General features: G+C 41.0%; 1 protein-coding gene across 1 annotated transcript in view; it reads left to right on the plus strand.

Moving 5' to 3' along the window:
* Positions 1 to 19,811, plus strand: part of TINAG (tubulointerstitial nephritis antigen) — a 101,995-nt gene that overhangs the window by 26,423 nt on the left and 55,761 nt on the right. The window contains exon 4 of the mRNA XM_075863680.1: positions 13,397 to 13,511. Within this exon, the coding sequence (XP_075719795.1) occupies positions 13,397 to 13,511 (115 nt within the window). The remainder of the gene's footprint in view (positions 1 to 13,396; positions 13,512 to 19,811) is intronic.

Below are 19,811 nucleotides of genomic sequence, written 5' to 3' on the forward strand. Positions count from 1 at the left end.
GGAAGCCTGTGCTAGCATTTCTTCTGCGGTGTTGCTATCAGTGTGTGAAGAGTGAGAAAAGAGTGTTGCATTGACAATCCAACACAATGGGCAGCACATTGAACACATTTTATAAGTGGTCAGAAACTTGTAAATAACTCATGAAAGAATAAAGTAACGTTAAAACCAAGAACACCATTGTTTTTCTTGTGAAATTCTCGATAAGTTTGATGTGTCACATGACCCTCTTCCCATTGAAAAAACTAAAGTTGGATACAAAATGGCCATCTTCAAAATGGCCGCCATGGTCAACACCCAGCTTGAAAAGTTTCCCCCCTCCCATATACTAATGTGCCACAAACAGGAAGTTAATATCACCAACCATTCCCATTTTAATTAGGTGTATCCATATAAATGGTCCACCCTGTATATTAGATGAACCTGCCCTCAAAGTGCAAAGCTGAATTCACAATTCTGCTGGTTGTCATTGAAAACGATGACAAGCTTGTTGCCAGACACATGTTAGTCTAGCTTCTATAAGACATCGGTAGAGCTAATTTTCCATACATCAAATTCCTGTACAATACCTGATGTAAAGATGATCCCCAACAGAATTCAAATCAACAGAGAAAGTTCTTTGCACACCAAACTACCAGGGAATGTTGGGAGAGTTCACCTCAGAAGTCAGCAAAATAGGATATGCAGCTCTGGAGCAGACTACAAGCTGTTACACAGATTCTGTACAATATACATAATGAAATGTATTTACAAAGTTCCTTAATTTTTTTTAGGTAAATTCATTTTGCTAATAAATGTGAACTGATGTCTTAAGGTGGACATACCTCCTATTCGATATAAAATACTAGCTGTGCCCGCGACTTCGTACGCGCAGACCACTGAAAAACGTACTGATGCTGTTTTTTATAAGTATAATCCTAGCCTTGGACCATATTCAAAACAAAGTGAAAAAAACCGCCAAATACAATAAACAAATTTCAATTAAAAATAGTTTTCTTTCAGTAGTCAGGTTCACTACAATAACACTTCCCTGTAAACAATGTTAGCAGTAGGACCACCAGGGATGTGTGCATAAAGATTGGTGGAGTTGGTAACACGGGAGAGAGCCACATAGAGCTGGCCATGCACAAAGCAGCTGACACTGAGGTCCACGCCCGCAGCGCGCAGCATTTAGCCCTGCGCTTTGTTGATGGTCATAGCGTAACATAAGCTGACAGGAAACTGTACACGTTTAAAACTGAAGGGAAAATTTGTTGGAATGTGGGCGATTTGGGGTATAAAAACGCTATCACCTGAGCCACATCCTCTTAACCCCTTCCCGCACCTGGGCGTAAATGCACGTCCAGGTGAGCAGTAACTTCGCGCACCTGGGCGTGCAGTTACGTCCTCGCTTTAACAGTTAACCGGCGGGCGGCGCTACACCGCAGTGGCGGTTAACTGTGCAGGGTGTTAGCCCTGCTCTCCCCGTTGCCGATCAGCGGCCTGTCGCCGCTGAAATCGGCAATTAACCCCTTCGATGCGGTGGTCGATTGCGATCACCACATCGAAGAGGTTTACAGCGGATCGGCAGCCCCCCACATGCATTTGCGGGGGCTGGCGATCTTTATCATGGCAACCAGAGGCTAGACAATGACCTCCGGGTTGCCATGTATGGAAGCCTCGGAGGAGCAGCCTCTGGCCGGTCCTCCGATGCTTCCTGTCAGTGTGAAAGTTACGTCACAATGACAGTTATAACACATTACACTACGTGTGTAGTGTAATGTATTCCAGCAGCGATCAGAGCTGCAAGTCTAAGTGTCCCCTAGTGGGACAAGTAAAAAAAGTAAAAAAAAGATAATAAAAATGTTTTTAAAAAGTGTAAAAATAAAAGTTAGAAGTTACATAAACAAAGAATGCTTTTTTTCCTATAATAAGTCTTTTATTATAGGAAAAAAATTAACACGTTAAAAAAAGTACACATATTTTGTATCGCTGCGTTCGTAACGACCCAGACTATAAAACTATAATATTATTTTTCCTGCACGGTGAACACAGCGAATAAAATAAACGAAGAACAGTGCCCGAATCACAATTTTTTGGTTACCAACCCTTCCAAAATATACAATAAAAAGTGATCAAAAAGTCGCATGTACGCCAAAATGGTACCAATACAAACTACATACCGTCCCGCAAAAAACAAGCCCCGCTTTTTTGACTGAAAAATAAAAAAGTTATGGCTCTTAGAATATGGTGACACAAAAAATTATTTATTTTACAAATAAGTGATTTTATTGCACAAACGCTGCAAAACATAAAAAAATTATATACATCTGGTATCGCCGTAATCGTATCGACACGCAGAATAAAGTATAATGGTCATTTATAGCCTAGGGTGACGGCCATAAAAAAAAGAATAAAAAACATTGTCAGAATTGATGGTTTTTGGTCACCTTGCTTGCCAAAAAATGGAATAAAACGTGATCAAAAAAATTTCTAGTACCCCAAAATGGTACCAATGAAAACCTACAGATTGTCCCGCAACGAATAAACCCTCACACAGCTCCGGTGGTGAAAAAATAAAAAAGTTCTGGCTCCCAGAATATGGCGATGCAAAATGTGCAGAGTGTCCAAAAGCAGATAAGATCGGGAGCCATTTATAAGTGCAATACCGGCCACATATCTGCGGATTATTATTTATTTACAGCATTATTATACCCTCTTATTATACCCTGATGTACCCCGCACAGATAACATATGCCCCCACATTATAAACTGAAACACCAGTAAAACCCCAAACAGAACAACTACCAAGCTACATCTGCGCCCCAAAAGCCAAATGGCGTCCCTCCCTTCTGAGCCCTGCAGCGTGCCTAAACACCAATTTACGTCCACAGATATGGCATCGCCATACCCGGGAGAACCCGGTTAATATTTTATGAGGTATTTGTCTTCAGTGGCACAAACTGGGCATAACATATAGTGCACTAAAATGGCATATGAGTGGAAAATTTTAATTTTCACTCTGCACCATCCGCTGCACATTAACCCCTTCGGGCACCACGACATAGCATGTCTTAGTGTGGGGGGTGATGTATGGAGCGTCTCACGTGAAAAATAGAGAATTTAAAACGGCAAAATCGCTGTTTTTTCGGTGACCTTGGCTCTACCTAAAAATGTAATAAAAAGTGCTCAAAAAGTTGTATGTACCAAAAAATGGTACCAATAAAAATGAACGCTCGTCCCTCAATAAATAAGCCCTCACACCGCTCTATTGACTGAAAAATAAAAAAAGTTGTGGCTCTTGGAACGCGGGGAGGAAAAAACTAAAAAGGAAAAGAAAGAAATGGATCAGTCCAGAAAGGTTTAATTACTTTCTAATGAAAAACCATTTATGACCACACTTGGGGTATTGCCGTACTCGGGAGAAATTGCTTTACAAATGTTGGGCAGCTTTTTCCCCTCTTTATCTTTTGTGAAATTGAAAAAAATGCAACATTTTAGTGGAAGAAATGTTGATATTCATATTCACGGCCTAATTCTAATAAATCCTGAAAAAGACTTGTGGGGTCTAAATGCCCACTATATCCCTAGATAGATTATTTAAGTGGTGTAATTTCCACTTTTGGGGGGTTTCCACTGTTTTGGCCTCTCAGGCGCTTTGCAAATGCGACATGGCACCCAAAAACCATTTCAGCTTAATTTGAGCTCCAAAAGCCAAATAGCGCTCCTTCCCTTCTAAGCCCTGCTGTGGGTCCAAACAGCAGTTTATTACCACATATGGCATATTTCCGTAATCGGGTGAAATTGTTTTACAAATGTTGGGGTGCTTTTTCTCCTTTTTTCCTTGTAAAAGTAAAAAATGGCTACCTTTTTTCAGAAAAAAAAGTTGATTTTTACCTTTACAGACTAATTCCAATGAATTCAGCAAAACAACCGTGGGGTCAAAATGCTAACTTTACCCCTAGAAAAATTCCTTGATGAGTGTAGTTTCCAAAATGGGGTCACTTTCCAGGGGTTTCCACTATTTTGTTCCCAGTGCATTTCAAACGCGACACGGCACTGAAAACTATTCCAGCAAAATCAGAATTTCAAAATCCAAATGGTGCTCCTTCCCTTCTGAGTCCTGCTGTGGGTCCAAATAGCAGTTTATTGCCACATATGGGGTATTGCTATAATCAGGAGAAATTGCTTTACATATGTTGGGGTGTTTTTTCTCTTTTATTCCTTGAAAAAATTAAAAATGTCTACGTTTTTTCAGAAAAAAAAGTAGATTTTAATCTTCACAAACTAATTCAAAGAAATTTAGCAAAAAAACTGTGGGTTCAAAATGCTAACTATACCCCTAGATAAATTCCCTGAGGGGTGTAGTTTCCAAAATGAGGTCACTTTTGGGGGTCTTTATTGCTTTGGCCCACAAGACCTCTTCAAACCTGACATGGTACCTAAAATATATGCTAAAAAAAAGGAGGCCCCAAAATCCACTAGGTGCTCCTTTGCTTCTGAGGCCTGTATTTCAGTAAATTAGGACACTAGGGCCACATGTGGGGTATTTCTAAAAACTGCAGAATCTGGGCAATATATAATAAGTTAAATTTCTCGGGTAAAACCTTCTGTGGTATAGAAAAAAATGTATTACAAATGAATTTTGTAAAAAAAAAAATGAAATTTGTAACTTTCACCTCTACCTTGCTTTAATTCCTGTGAAACGCCTAAAGGGTTAATACACTTTCTGAATGCTGTTTTGAATACTTTGAGGGGTGCAGTTTTCAAAATGGGGTGAATTATGGGGACTTTCTAATATATAAGGCCCTCAAAGCCACTTCAGAACTGAACTGGTCCTTGTAAAAATCGCCTTTTGAAATTTTCTTGAAAATATGAGAAATCGCTGCTAAAGTTCTAAGTCTTGTAACGTCCTAGAAAAATAAAAGAATGTTCAAAAACGATGCCAAACTAAAGTAGACATATGGGAAATGTTAACTAGTAACTATTTTGTGTGTTATTACTATCTGTTTTACAAGCAGATGCATTTAAATTTCGAAAAATGCTAATTTTTGCAAATTTTCTCCAAATCTTGGTGTTTTTTTACAAATAAATATTAAATTTATCAACCAAATTTTTTCACTAACATAAAGTACAATATGTCACGAGAAAACAGTCTCAGAATCGCTTGGATAGGTAAAAGCATTCCGGAGTTATTACCACATAAAGTGACACATGTCAGATTTGAAAAATGGGCTTCGTCCTGAAGGCCAAAATAGGCTCAGTCCTGAAGGGGTTAAAATCTGAGCTTCTATCAAGTTTTGTTGTAGAATGTGATTTTTAGTCGGGTGCCGTTACATAGTTTTGGTGGGCTTAAATTTCTACGGAGAATTATGGGGACGCCGAGTTTTAAATTAATGTTGTGTGACAGAAGAACGGGTGTGCTTAGGGAATTTAAAAGTTCCACCGGATAGTTGGTAGCGTCTTCTTGTTCAATGACTCTGTGGATAGAGAACACATGTCAATATTTCAGCATTTATTGCTGCTGCCTGTTCGTTGCGAGGGGTCAAAATAGCTCTTTCACATAGCCAAGAGTTTTCATGTTTTGTTATTTGCGTTGGGTCACAATACACAGAAGAAATGAGGTCTTGCAGTGATGGAACAGTACAACATAAATTATCATGCAAAATAACTTTCCCTTCTTCTTGGGGATACGTGCCGTCACCAATTTTTAGTAATAAATCGGAAAACTCTTGCATTTGGGTTGCCTCCTGTTCGCGCCCGCATATTTATTGTTAAATGCTTCGGTATAACAATGCGCCACAGACTTGAGCTCTTTAGGCAGGCTCTAATTTCATCTGCCCTCGTTCCTCGTGGTATGACTGGCAAAGTCTGCCTAAAATCGCCACTGAAAAGCATTGTCATACCACCCATGGGCTGTTCATTTTGTCTGATATCTCGCAAGGTTCTCTCTACTGCTTCTACCGGTTTACGATTTGCCATAATGCACTCGTCCCATATTACTCAGCAGGAATTGCATAGAACCCTTGCTTTGTTGCTGTTTCTAGAAACATTACACACTGGGTTTTCTGTAAGATTTAAGTCAATCGGGATCTTGAACATTGTATGGGCGGTTTTGCCTCCGGGCAACAATGTGGCTGCTATGCCCGATGAAGCGACAGCAAGAGCTTTGATTGCGTATTTGGGCCAAGATGACTTTGGTGAGAAATGCTTTTCCCGTCCCACCGGGTGCATCTAAAAACACGATTTCTCCCAAAGTACCATCTACGCTATGACACACGTGATCAAATATCATGCACTGTTCCGCTATCAGACTCGAGACACCGTTTTGCAATGTTTCGGCCAGTTCCACTGGATTATAGTTTATTTCCGCCGCATACTCCCTATTAATGAGTTCCCCATCCAAAGCTGGTGCGGGCATACCATATTGACAGACAGGATTACACCCCATAGATGTCTTGGATAGCCAGCAAACATTGATTCATATTACTTTCATGCAACGTGTAATCCAGTTCGCCGTTATTGTTTAGTTGTGCATTCCTGAAAAAGTCTTCAACTAATTTTTCCTGATATTTTCAATGTACAGACACGCAAAGTTGACACTTTTATTATATGTAGAGATATGAAATAGTCAATAATTTTTTTTAAATTAGTCTTTATTTCTTTCTCAATCTGTGATATTCTAGCAGTCCAAATACTTTAAAAAAAAAAGCAATGTAGTATAATCAAGAACAAAATATATATCTATATAAGTTCTAAAATTAGCATTGAAATCATGATCAAAACGTCCCGCCCTAGGACGTATGGGTGCGTTATGGGAGGGAACTGCTTCCCGCAAATTGATGTACAGTTACAGCACGCAAGTTTTGTGGGCTCAGGACTTGGGCCCGCATCATCAACAGCTGGAGCCGGCTGTAAAATACTATGACTGGAAAAGGGGCGAGCTTCAATCTAAGATGTTTAACCCCTTATATACTGCACTCAATAGCAACTGCAGAATTTAAGTGGTTGACAGAGGGAGGGAACTCCATCTTTACCACATCCCCCCGCGAGCGATCGCGAGGTGCTGATGGATTGCTATGGAAACCGGAGGCCTAGAAATATGCTCTTAGTGTGACATGAACGGAAGCCTACTAGGCTCTGCCTCTGACCATAGGCTACCTCTTAGTTACAATATGCTGTCAGTTATAACACATTATTACAGCCCGCAATCACGTCGCGGGTCTGGCAAGGGACGCCAGAGTGAGGCAACCGCGACATCTGAACCATGAGAAAGATAGAGCGGCCCCCTCTGATGTCCCATTGCCCCCCCCCCCTATGACACGATTGCAGGGTGTGATAATGTGTCACAAAAAACAATCTTAGAATCACTTGGATAAGTAAAAGCATTTTAACCCCTTCCCTTTTTCAGATTTTCATTTTCGTTTTTTCCTCCCCACCTTCCAAAAGCCATAACGTCTTTATTTTTTCGTCAATATAGTCCTATGAGGGCTTGATTTTTGCAGGACGAGTTGTAGTTTTTCATAGCACCATTTATTGTGCCATATAATGTACTAGGAAACAGGGAAAAAATTATTTGTGGGGTAGAAAATGAAAAAAACAGTGATTCCTCCATTGTTTTTTGCGCGTCGTTTTTACAGAATTTACAGTGCAATTAAACAACATGTTAACTTTATTCTGTGGGTCAATACGATTACGGCGATACCAAATATATATTGTTTTTTCTATACTTTACTACTTTTACAAGTAAAAACCTGTAAAAAATAAAATTTATTTTGTGTCGCCTAATTCCGAGAACCATAACTTTTTTATTTTGCCGTTGATTAAGTGGTATGACGGCTTATTTTTTGCGGGATAAGCTGTAATTTTTACTGATACCATTTTGGGGTACATGCAACGTTTTGATCACTTTTTATTTCATTTTTTGTGGGAGATGAGGTGACCAAAAAATAGAGATGCTGACGTTGAGGCTGGGTTCACACGACCTATTTTCAGACGTATACGAGGCGTTTTTTGCCTCGTTTTACGTCTGAAAATACGTCTCAAATACGTTGTCAAACATCTGCCCATTACTTTCTATGGGTATAACGCTGTATTGTTCCCAATACGCGTAATTTTACCTTTAGGGTATGTGCACACGTAGGGAAAACAGACCCTGCTTTTCAGACGTTTTTTGACCAACTCGCATTTTTCGCGGCGTTTTTCGCGCCGTTTTCGCGGCGTTTTTTACGTCCGTTTTTGGAGCTGTTTTCATTGGAGTCTATGAGAAAACAGCTCCAAAAACGTCCAAAGAAGTGTCCTGCACTTCTTTTGACGAGGCTGTATTTTTACGCGTCGTCGTTTGACAGCTGTCAAACGACGACGCGTAAATAACAGGTCGTCTGCACAGTACGTCGGCAAACCCATCCAAATGAATGGGCAGATGTTTGCCGACGTATTGGAGCCGTATTTTCAGACGTAAAACGAGGCATAATACGCCTCGTTTACGTCTGAAAATAGGTCGTGTGAACCCAGCCATACATTTTTTTTTTTACGGTGTTCACCGTGCGGGTTAAATAATGATATATTGTAATAATTCAGACTTTTACGGATGCGGCAATACCAATTATGTTTATTTATTTGTTTACTATGCTCTAGGGGGAAAATGGGAAAAGGTTTTTTTTTTTTTACTTTTAATGAAAACATTTTTTTTTACATAAAAAAAACAACTTTATTTGACTAAGTTTAACTTTTTTTATTAGTCCCCCTAGGGGACTTCAATCAGCGATTGTTAGATCGCTTGTACTATATACTGCAATACTAATGTATTGCAGTATATCGTGATTCTGACAGGCTTCTAATATGCCCTGCCGGAGGCAGGGCTTAATAGAAGCACAAAGATGGCGGACCTTGGGGCCTTCATTAGGCCCCCAGACAGCCATAACAACCATTGCCACCCTGCGGTTGCATTGTGGGGGGCATGATGAGCTGTTAGAGGGGGTTGCCCCCTCTTTCTAACGATTTAAATGCTGCGGTCGCTATTGACCGCGGCATTTAACGAGTTAAACGAGCGCGATCCTGCTCGTTACTCTGAAGTGTTGGCTGTAACATGCAGCCGACACCGGCATTGTATGAAGCGGGTTCACTCCGTGAGCCCGTTCCATACTTCCCCTACCCGACTTTGGCGTATGGATATGTCAAATGTCGGGAAGGGGTTAAAGTATTCACCACATAAAGTGACACATGTTAGAATTGAAAAATGGGGCTGCATCTTGAAGTACAAAACAGGCTGCGTTCTTAAACCCATTATGACATCCGCTGTATATATATAACGGGGGCTGGGGGTGATGTATGGAGCAGGCTCAAGGGCTGAGCTTGCTACGTTAGATGAGCGTGTTGGCTCTATGAAACAGCCAAAACATCAGTGCAATGAGCTGGACCCAGCTAGTTTAACCTCTTAGATGCCACAGTCAATAGCAACTGCAGCATTTAAGCTGTTAAAATGAGGGGTGTCAATGGTTGTCTTTGCAGCCTGGGGGCCTAATAAAGGCCCTCAGGTCTGCCATCTTTGTGCTTCTATAATGGAGCTTAATTAATAAGAGCCTGTAAAAATCCTGATATACTGCAATACATTAGTCCCTAGGGGAACTAATAAAAAAATGTAAATACAGCTATATATATCGCAAACGAAAAAACAATCTTAGAATCACTTGGATAAGTAAAAACATTTTAACGTGATCACCACATAAAGTGACATTTATACATATATATATATATATATATATATATATATATATATATATACATATGTGTATATATTTATATATATTATATATATATATATATATATATGTGTGTGTGTGCTTGTGTATATATATATATATATATATATATTTATTTATTAAAAGATTAAAAAAAAAGATTTTCCCAATTTCTTCTAAAAACAATATATTTAAAAAAAAAAAATTAACATAACTGCTATTGCTGTGTCTGTAAAAGTCTGAACTATTACAATATAATATTATTTAACGTGAATGCAAACGCAGTAAAAAAAACAATAATTTAAATGCCAGAATCGCTGTTTTTCCGGTCACCTTATCTCCCACAAATAATAAAAAGTGATTGAAAAGTTGCATGCAACCCAAAAAAGTACCAATAAAAACTACAGCATAAAAAAAATTATGGTTCTCAGAATATGGCGAAACAAAACAATTTTTATTTTTAACATTTTGTTTTTTTCTTGCAAAAGTAGTAAAACATAAAAGAAATATATGAATTTGTTATCACTGTATTCGTATTGACCCACAGAATAAAGTTAACATGTAGTTTTTACCACACAGTGAACGCCGTAGAAACAAAAACGAAAACACAATGGAAGAATAAGGGCTCATTCAGACGAATGTGAATAACAAATAACGAATAAAATCGATTGATTTCAATGGGGCCGTTCACACAGGCAGGAGTTTTCAAGCAGAGTGTGTCCGTTGCGTAAAAGGGTATGTGCACACACACTAAATACGTCCGTAATTGACGGACGTATTTCGGCTACAAGTCCCGGACCGAACACAGTGCAGGGAGCCGGGCTCCTAGCATCATAGTTATGTACGATGCTAGGAGTCCCTGCCTCGCTGCCGGACAACTGTCCCGTACTGTAATCATGTTTTCAGTACGGGACAGTAGTTCCACGGAGAGGCAGGGACTCCTAGCATCGTACATAAGTATGATGCTAGGAGCCCGGCTCCCTGCACTGTGTTCGGTCCACTACTTGCGGCCGAAATACGTCCGTCAATTACGGACGTAATTAGTGTGTGTGCACATACCCAAACTCACTTCATGTCCTATATTGGTGCGTTTTTCACGCACATATCGCCCATTGAAGTCAATGGGTGTGTTACAATCACGCACAGCACACGGATGCACATCCGTGAGCTGTGCGTGATTTATGCATCAATTGAATTGAAGAAAAAAAAAGATGTGCTTTACGAGTGCGTGAATAACGCATGCCCCTTGCAAAGAACACTGATGCATAACGGACCAGATTCATGCGCGTTTTTCACTTGCGTGAATCTGATACGCTCGAAAATCACTCACAGCACACGGATGCACATTTGGGTGCTGTGCGTGATTATCGCATTAATTCCATTGAAAAATAAAAAAGATGTGCTTTGTGAGTGCGTTAAAAATACATGTCACTCGCAAAGTACAGATGCAATAACGCAACACACGGACCAGATTTGCGCACGTATTTTATGCGCGTGAATCTGATGCGCTTGTTTCCCATTCCACTCCACCAATAATTTGTTTTGCCGTTTCCTTGGCCATTTTTTGGTACAAGAAAGGGTGCCTTCAAAAGACTACAACTCATCCCGCAAAAAAGTTATGGCTTTTGGAAGGTGGGGAGGAAAAAGCGAAAATTAAAAACCCGAAAACCAGCCGATTGTTCATTTGCTTCCTAAATGCAAAATTAAGCAACATTCTAAATATTATACAATTTTGCTGCTACTAGTCTATAGCTCCTGTACATAGCTGGTTGTCCTGCTATTTCTAACATCTCTGTTCACTCTCTCTGCTCTACATTTTCCTCCTCTTAGACTACATTCACACGAGCGTATCAGATTCACGCGCATGAAAAACGTGCGTGAATCTGGTCAGTATGTGTTGTGTTATTGCATCTGTGCTTTGCGATGGGCATGCGTTATTCACGAACTTGCAAAGCACATCTTTTTTTTTAATTATTATTTTCAATTGAATTGATGCGTAAATCATGCACAGCACACAGATGTGCATCCGTGTGCTGTGCGTGATTTACACGTACCCATTGACTTCAATGGGCGATAGGTGCGTGAAAAAACGCACCAATATAGGACATGCAGTGAGTTTTAGGCAAGGAAACACGCTGCATGAAAACTCCTGCAGAACGGACGTTATTCACGGTTCGTCTGAATGGGCCCAATCGCCCATTGAAGTCAATGGGTGCGTGAAAATCACGCACAGCACACGGATGCACATCCGTGTGCTGTGCGTGATTTACACATCAATTCAATTGAAAATAATAATAAAAAAAAAAGATGTGCCTTGCAAGTGCATGAATAACGTATGCCCCTCGCAAAGCATAGATGCAATAACGCAACACATACGGACCAGATTCACGCACGTTTTTCATGCGTGTGAATCTGATACGCTCGTGTGAATGTAGCCTTAGTGTTCGAGATAGCAGCAGGAAGGGAATAGTAAATTGTACACAGCAGATCAAAGTATGAAGAGAGGAGAAGCATCCGAGTCACACACTGATGCTAAGGAGCATCAGTATCTCTGTCAGCACAAAGGAGAAGAGATCCCTCATGGCTGTAGATAAAGTAAGCAGTACAGCAATGAAGCAATGAGTGCTAGTAAAGGCAGCGCTCCTAGGCTCACAGACATCACATCCAGCAAGTATTATGTCCACATACATGTCCACATGAGAAAAGTCTGAAACTAGGAGACGATTACAAACCGCATTTCAATGGGTTTTAAAATAAATTAAGGAATGGCGAATGCAGCCGGACACTTAATGCAACTTTTTTTAAGCTCAATGTAACCACTAATATATATAAAAATTATTTTTTCTATGTCAAAGGTGTCCATAGCCGAAAAGTACAAATGAGTATGCACATACTAGAAGAGTAAAATAGTTAGGCCTTGTTCACACGGTGCTAAAAAAACCGACGTGTAAACGTGTCAAAAAGGCTAGCATTTTTGCAAAGCGCTTTTTTAAAGTCCAGACATTTTTGCTGCATTTTTGCCAAGTTTTTTGGCATGTTTTTTTTTATGCGTTTTTGACGTGTTTTTTTGCGTAATTAGGACTCCCATTGACTATGGGAACTAGGTGCGTTTCAGCGTGTTTTCAGCACGTTTTATGCGCCAAGAATTTACCTCATTCTTCTTTTTTTACACAATGCGTTTTTTAATCACGAGAGCGCAACAAAGCGTCGTATGCACTTCACTGTGTTTTCCCATTGATGTTAATGGGAAGATAAAAGCATGCATTTAGGCACGTTTTTTGGCGCGGAAAACGCGGAAAAAATTTGTCAAATACATGCTGTGTGATTAAGGCCTTATGTCATATTTTCTGGCAATTATTCTAGTTTTTACTAATTAGCGAAAATAGTTTATACTATAGAATTAGTCTTTTGGTTGCTGTGTTTGGATCTGGTTATGTTTATGTTTTTCATGGATTTCCTCTGAGTACGCCAATTTTCTCCCATACTCCTGAAACATAATGATGGATTTTCCATGAAATTGGCCTCAGTATGTTTTTGAAATAGGGAAATTAATTTGTCAGCCACATTGGGTTCAGGGACTGATGTGAAAAAATATACTCTGTGTACAGCGCTCCAGAATTTGTTAGCACAATATACTGTGAGTAATGTAAAGAAAATAAATAATGTATTTTTAATTGTAGATGGAATGCCGGCAACTACAGCCAATTCTGGGGCATGACTTTGAGGGAAGGATTTGAATATCGTTTAGGTACTAGACCTCCATCTCCTTCACTCCTCAGCATGAATGAAATGACGGTAAGTTTTTTAATGGCTGTACTACGATATTCCTGAAAAATGAATCTGGAAATTGCTTATAACTTACAAAGTATTTTGGGGGTACTTACTCATGTTTCTGGTGACAAATAAACAATCTGCAGTACGTTTCAATCTGATTGTTTTCCTCAAATAACTTTGTCACCATCATCTCATTCATCAATTGACAGAACTGCCAGACCGCAAATCTGTGTCTACATTTACTGAGCTTTGTGCACTAAGTAGAGATGAGTGAATTTCCCAAAATTTGTTTCGGATCTGATTCCGTCAAGCCAGCTGTCAGATTCGATTCAGCCTGAACACACTAGTCACCTAATCAAAAGTGCTCCAATTGCCCTGAAAGTCGTGTATGACACTTGGAGGTCTTCTAGGACTGTATCCAACCCCTTTTAAAGAGGCTCTGTCACCAGATTTTGCAACCCCTATCTCCTATTGCAGCAGATCGGCGCTGCAATGTAGATAAGAGTAACGTTTTTGTTTTTTTAAAACGAGCATTTTTGGCCAAGTTATGACCATTTTTATATTTATGCAAATGAGGCTTTCTAAAGTACAACTGGGCGTGTTTAAAGTTATGTACAAGTGGGCGTGTATTGTGTATGTACATCTGGCCGTTTTTACTTCTTTTACTAGAAGTGTATGATGCTGACGAATCGGCATCATCCACTTCTCTTCACAACGCCCAGCTTCTGGCAGTGCACAGACACACAGCGTGTTCTCGAGAGATCACGCTGTGACGTCACTTCCCCAGGTCCTGCATCGTGTCGGACCAGCGAGGACACATCGGCACCAGAGGCTACAGTTGATTCAGCAGCAGCATCAGCGTTTGCAGGTAAGTAGCTACATCGACTTACCTGAAACGCCGATGCTGCTGCAGAATCAAATGTAGCCTCTGGTGCCGATGTGTCCTCGCTGGTCCGACACGATGCAGGACCTGGGGAAGTGACGTCACAGCGTGATCTCTCGAGAACACTCTGTGTGTCTGTGCACTGCCAGAAGCTGGGCGTTGTGAAGAGAAGTGGATGATGCCGATTCGTCAGCATCATACACTTCTAGTCACAACGCCCAGCTAGTAATAGAAGTAAAAACGCCCAGATGTACATACACAATACACGCCCACTTGTACATAACTTTAAACACGCCCAGTTGTACTTTAGAAAGCCTCATTTGCATAAATATAAAAATGGTCATAACTTGGCCAAAAATGCTCGTTTTAAAAAAACAAAAAAACGTTACTCTTATCTACATTGCAGCGCTGATCTGCTGCAATAGGAGATAGGGGTTGCAAAATCTGGTGACAGAGCCTCTTTAAGCTCTTTAACGCCAAGACAGCATTAGTAATGTCAAAGTGACAGCAACATACATCGCTATGGTTTTACTAATGGTAACCGGTGGTAACAAACAGCCTGTTTAAAAACCCACTGCACTGTAAGATTTTTATGCTTTTTAAAATTAACAAACGGTTCAAAAATTATTTTAGTTTTTTTGCCTGATGTTATTTATACACACACAGTGGTATTGGAAGAAGCAATGGCTTTTTAACAAGCCATCCAAAAATGATCCACCACTTCCACTGCCACAACTACATGTACAGTGACAGTATGCCTGATTGTCCTGGAAAGTTAGGAAGCAATGGCTTTTTACGCTATTTATTTAAAAAAAAAAGTTGTTGCTTGGACTCAGACTGATGTATAACAGTGCTGTATAACAGCTTGATGCAGAATGATACATAGTTTTGGTGGCACTATTATTAGCAATTAAATATTTGAAAAACAATGAGTTATGTCACTATCGTGACTAGAGATGAGCGAACCGGGACAACCGAACCCGGTTTCGGTTCGAACATCGGGAAAAGTTCGGTTCGAATCGCAGCGAATCCGAACTTCACCGGGTTCGGCCGAACACGTTTTGACCGAACCCGGTCAAAAATATTATACAAATCGGCAGCCACTTGTCTCTATCAATCACTGATAGAGAAAAGAGGCTGCTGATTAAAAATAAAATAAAAAGCATTTCATACGTACCCGGTCGTTGTCTTGGTGACGAGTCCTCCAGTCCGACCTTCTTTTCTGACGCGGCAGCCTGTGATTGGCTGCAGAGGCCTCTGCAGCCTGTGATTGGCTGCAGAGGCCGCAGCAGCCTGTGATTGGCTGCAGCGGTGACATGGGCTGTAACGTCATCCTGGAATGTCGGGCCAGATGTCGAGAGGGACCCGTCACCAAGGCAACGGCCGGGAGACCGGACTGGAGGAAGCAGAAAGTTCTCGGTAAGTATGAACGTCTTTTTTTTTTTTACAGGTTACACTATATTCTGATCGGAATTCACTGTCCAGGGTGCTGAAACAGTTACTGCCGATCAGTTAACTCTTTCAGCACCCTGGACAGTGACTCTTTACTGACTTCGCCTAGCAACGCTGCCGTAATGACGGGTGCACACATGTAGCCACCCGTCATTACGGGGCCTCATGCACACGACCGTAAAAACACCCGTTATTACGGGTCGTAATTTCGACCCAAAATAGCGGGCCCATAGACTTCTGTTAGCCACGGGTACCTTCCTGTTTTCTCACGGGAAGGTGCCCGTGCCGTTAAAAAGATAGAACATGTTCTATTTTTTTATTTTACGGGCCGTGCTCCTATACTTTATAATGGGAGCACGGCTCGGAAAAATGACCGGCTGCCCGTGACCGGCCGTGCTCATTTCCTGAAATACTCTGTGCTGCCTTAAACTCTGTGGACAGGTCAGGATCCTGTTTCTTTTAAATGCTGCTGGGGAACCCGCTCGATCCACTATATAATGCTGCGCTACAGTGCAGCATTTAAAAGAAACAGGATCCTGACCTGTCCACAGAGTTTAAGGCAGCACAGAGTATTTCAGGAGATGAGCGTGCGGATCTTGTGCGGGGTGGTGACTTGCCAATCATGTGAAGGTGTCATTGAGGACAAGAGTGGAGTAGAGGTAACAGACTGAGCTACGTAATGGTAAGAGCAGAGTTAACAGGAGTTCATTAAGCCCCCAGGCAGCCATAGCAACCATCGCCCCCCCCCCATGATTACGTTGCGGGGGGCGCGATGAGCTGTTAGAGGGGGTCGCTCCCCTCTTTCTGACTATTTAAATGCTGCGGTCGGTATTGACCGCAGCATTTAACGAGTTAACTAGCGGGATCGCGCTCGAGCGCGATGCCGCTAGTTACTCTGAAGTGTCGGCTGTAACATACAGCCGACACCGGCATCGTATGGGGCTGACACACGGAGCTGTTAAGTGCCTTTTGCGCACGCAAAACGCCATGTTTTTTGCGCGCGCAAAACGCACAAGCTCGTGTGAATCCGGCCTGACTGACTGACCCCTATCCCTTTCCAAAATCTATCTCTCTTTCAAATTATTGTAAATGTAACTATCTATTCTCTTTTCACTCTGAAACACACTCACTGACACAAATCCACTATCTATCTGCAGCAGCATTTCCTGGTTGGGCTGTAAAGGCTATGTTCACACGTATTTTGGGGGAGGAATATCTGCCTCAAAATTCCGTTTGGAACTTTGAGGCAGATTTTCCTCTCCCTGCACGCCGATTTTCGCACTTTTATATGTACACTTCCAATTTTGTTTCCTGTAGCATATTTGTATTGTAATGTTAAAAAATGGCATAAAATAAATAGGTACAATATATCTATGCAAAGCTGAAGCATAGTTATTTTTAACCATAAAAAAGGAGATGATACTGGAGGAAAGAACAAGGGAAACATCAAATAAAAGTTTTAGGGTATGTGCACACACACTAATTACGTCCGTACTTGACGGACGTATTTCGGCCGCAAGTCCCGGACCGAACACAGTGCAGGGAGCCGGGCTCCTAGCATCATAGTTATATACGATGCTAGGAGTCCCTGCCTCTCTGCAGGACAACTGTCCCGTACTGTAATCATGTTTTCAGTACGGGACAGTAGTTCCACGGAGAGGCAGGGACTCCTAGCATCGTACATAAGTATGATGCTAGGAGCCCTGCTCCCTGCACTGTGTTCGGTCCACTACTTGCGGCCGAAATACGTCCGTCAATTACGGACGTAATTAGTGTGTGTGCACATACCCTAAGACAGTTTTACTTTGTGCAATATCTGGTATCAATTCTTATTTTAGTTACAAAAACAGAACTAAAAATTACGTATAGTTACATAGAAATTACAATTGTCCAGCAAGTTCAACCCAGGGATGAAAGAGAGGGAAGGGATATGGCTAAACTATAGAACATTGTTTTACCCCTATTAATCCAGATGAAGGTTAAAAAAAAAATACCCATAAGGCATAAGCCAATCTACTCTAAAAAGGAAAAGCTTCATCCTGATCCCAAGTGGTGATCAGACTGCATCAATGTTCAAACAGGTATTCTATAAATTGACATAGGTGCTGATATTTCATTCTAGGAAATTATTTAAGCCTATTTTAAAGCCATCTACTGTTCCTGCTGTGGCCAGCTCCTGCGGTAGGCTATTCCCCAGATTCAGTCTCACAGTAAATTATTGAATGCTTATGCTACATATATGTATACTTTGCCTCTGAAATTTATTTTATATAAACTTTCCAGCTAAGGTTTGTTCTTGAAACATATTCAGAACTGATGCATAAGGATTCAAATGAATTTCTCTATGTAATGTCAGCATTGTCGGTTCTGGGACTGTTAAAAAATTTGTTGGAAATGAAAGTTTTTCGGAGTCCGGTAATTTGTGAATAGCCTATCAATAAAGGAATTCCACTACAGCTGGCTCATGCTCCGACTCTAAAGGACTTATACCATAAGGTAAAGATACAATCATCTTATGTTCCACCCTCCCACTCTCTATCCTTATGGGATAGGTTGCATTCTAGAAAAGGAATGTGGGAGAAGGTCCTGTGGGAAATTGGTGCAAGCAGTGGCTTCCTGTGAAAGCTAGTCCAATCAGGCTGCCTGATAATATTTTATAATTTAGGATATTCCCAGGCCTCCCTGATGACACAAACTTACAATTTTGCGGCCCTGACATGCCTCTCCTTCAAGACCCAAGCAAACAGTTGTTCTGCAGCAAGGCAGGGACTCCTAGCGTCGTACATAAGTATGATGCTAGGAGCCCGGCTCCTTGCACTGTGTTCGGTCCGGGACTTGCGGCCGAAATACGTCCGTCAATTACGGATGTAATTAGTGTGTGTGCACATACCCTTAGTCTTGCAAATGGTCCCTTAGTGTTTTCCAGTTCCCAGTGTTCCTGTTCCTGCTACCTGTATCTTGTAGCCCGTGCTACCTTGTTCCTGTACCTTAGAGAGTTGGAGTCGTGTTGTGCCACTGATTACATCTGCTGTGTTACACCACGCCTGGTGACAAGTTCCCAAATGAGCCTAACCATCGCTACTGTCTGAACTAACACAGGTACCCTTATTCGGACTATAGACTTTACTTGGTACACTGTGTGGCCTGCTGCTATCCAGCTTCAGCGGTACTGCCCAGTAGGTGCACATACCCACAGATCATGACAAAACTATATAACTGATTACGGTACAGGCATATGCAGTGACTCACCGGTGATTTCTTCTCACATTGGAGTCATTCACTTTCTCTTTTCTTCTTGATCCGGACCAAAACGATATGGCGACTTTTTCCAGCCACGAATCGCCTCTGCTGTGTTTGCAACACAAACATCTTTGGCTCCTCGCTTTTCTAGCACCCTCCCCACCTATTCCCCACCCTCTACAAAAACTCACCATTTATAGGCCCCCGATGTAAATAATGCCCCCTCTTGGTGCGCCACACAGTAATAGTACCCCCGCTCAGTAATAGTGCCCCCTTTGTGCTTCACACAGTAATATTGCCACATATATTGGTCCATACACAGGTCCATATCCTGTGGATATGGCATAAATGTCCCTGGTGGGAAAACCCTTTTAATATGAATATAAATAACAGAAATATGAAAAAAGTAGAAAAAGTTTTATTTTCTTTCCTGTTTCTACAAATTATTTCCCTGTATATAAGAGCTATAAAATAAAATAATTATCAACTTGACTTTGGAAACATAAGAAAGTAATATGGCACACATTTACTAAGACTGACATATCCTACACCAGTCTTTGTAAAAGAGATAGTTGGCGTAATTTGGAACAAATTTATTAATAAGTTTAGCACCTTTTGCACTATGTGAGAGGCAGAAAATCAATTCTACGCCTACCTAGAGCAGATTTGCAACAAAGTTTGTGCCATTTTTAGGCATTTTACTTAATAAATTAGATTAAAACTACATCTTCTTGGAGATCACGCCC

The sequence above is a fragment of the Rhinoderma darwinii genome, chromosome 4, assembly GCF_050947455.1.
Source record: "Rhinoderma darwinii isolate aRhiDar2 chromosome 4, aRhiDar2.hap1, whole genome shotgun sequence".
In the NCBI taxonomy this organism is placed as follows: Eukaryota; Metazoa; Chordata; class Amphibia; order Anura; family Rhinodermatidae; genus Rhinoderma; species Rhinoderma darwinii.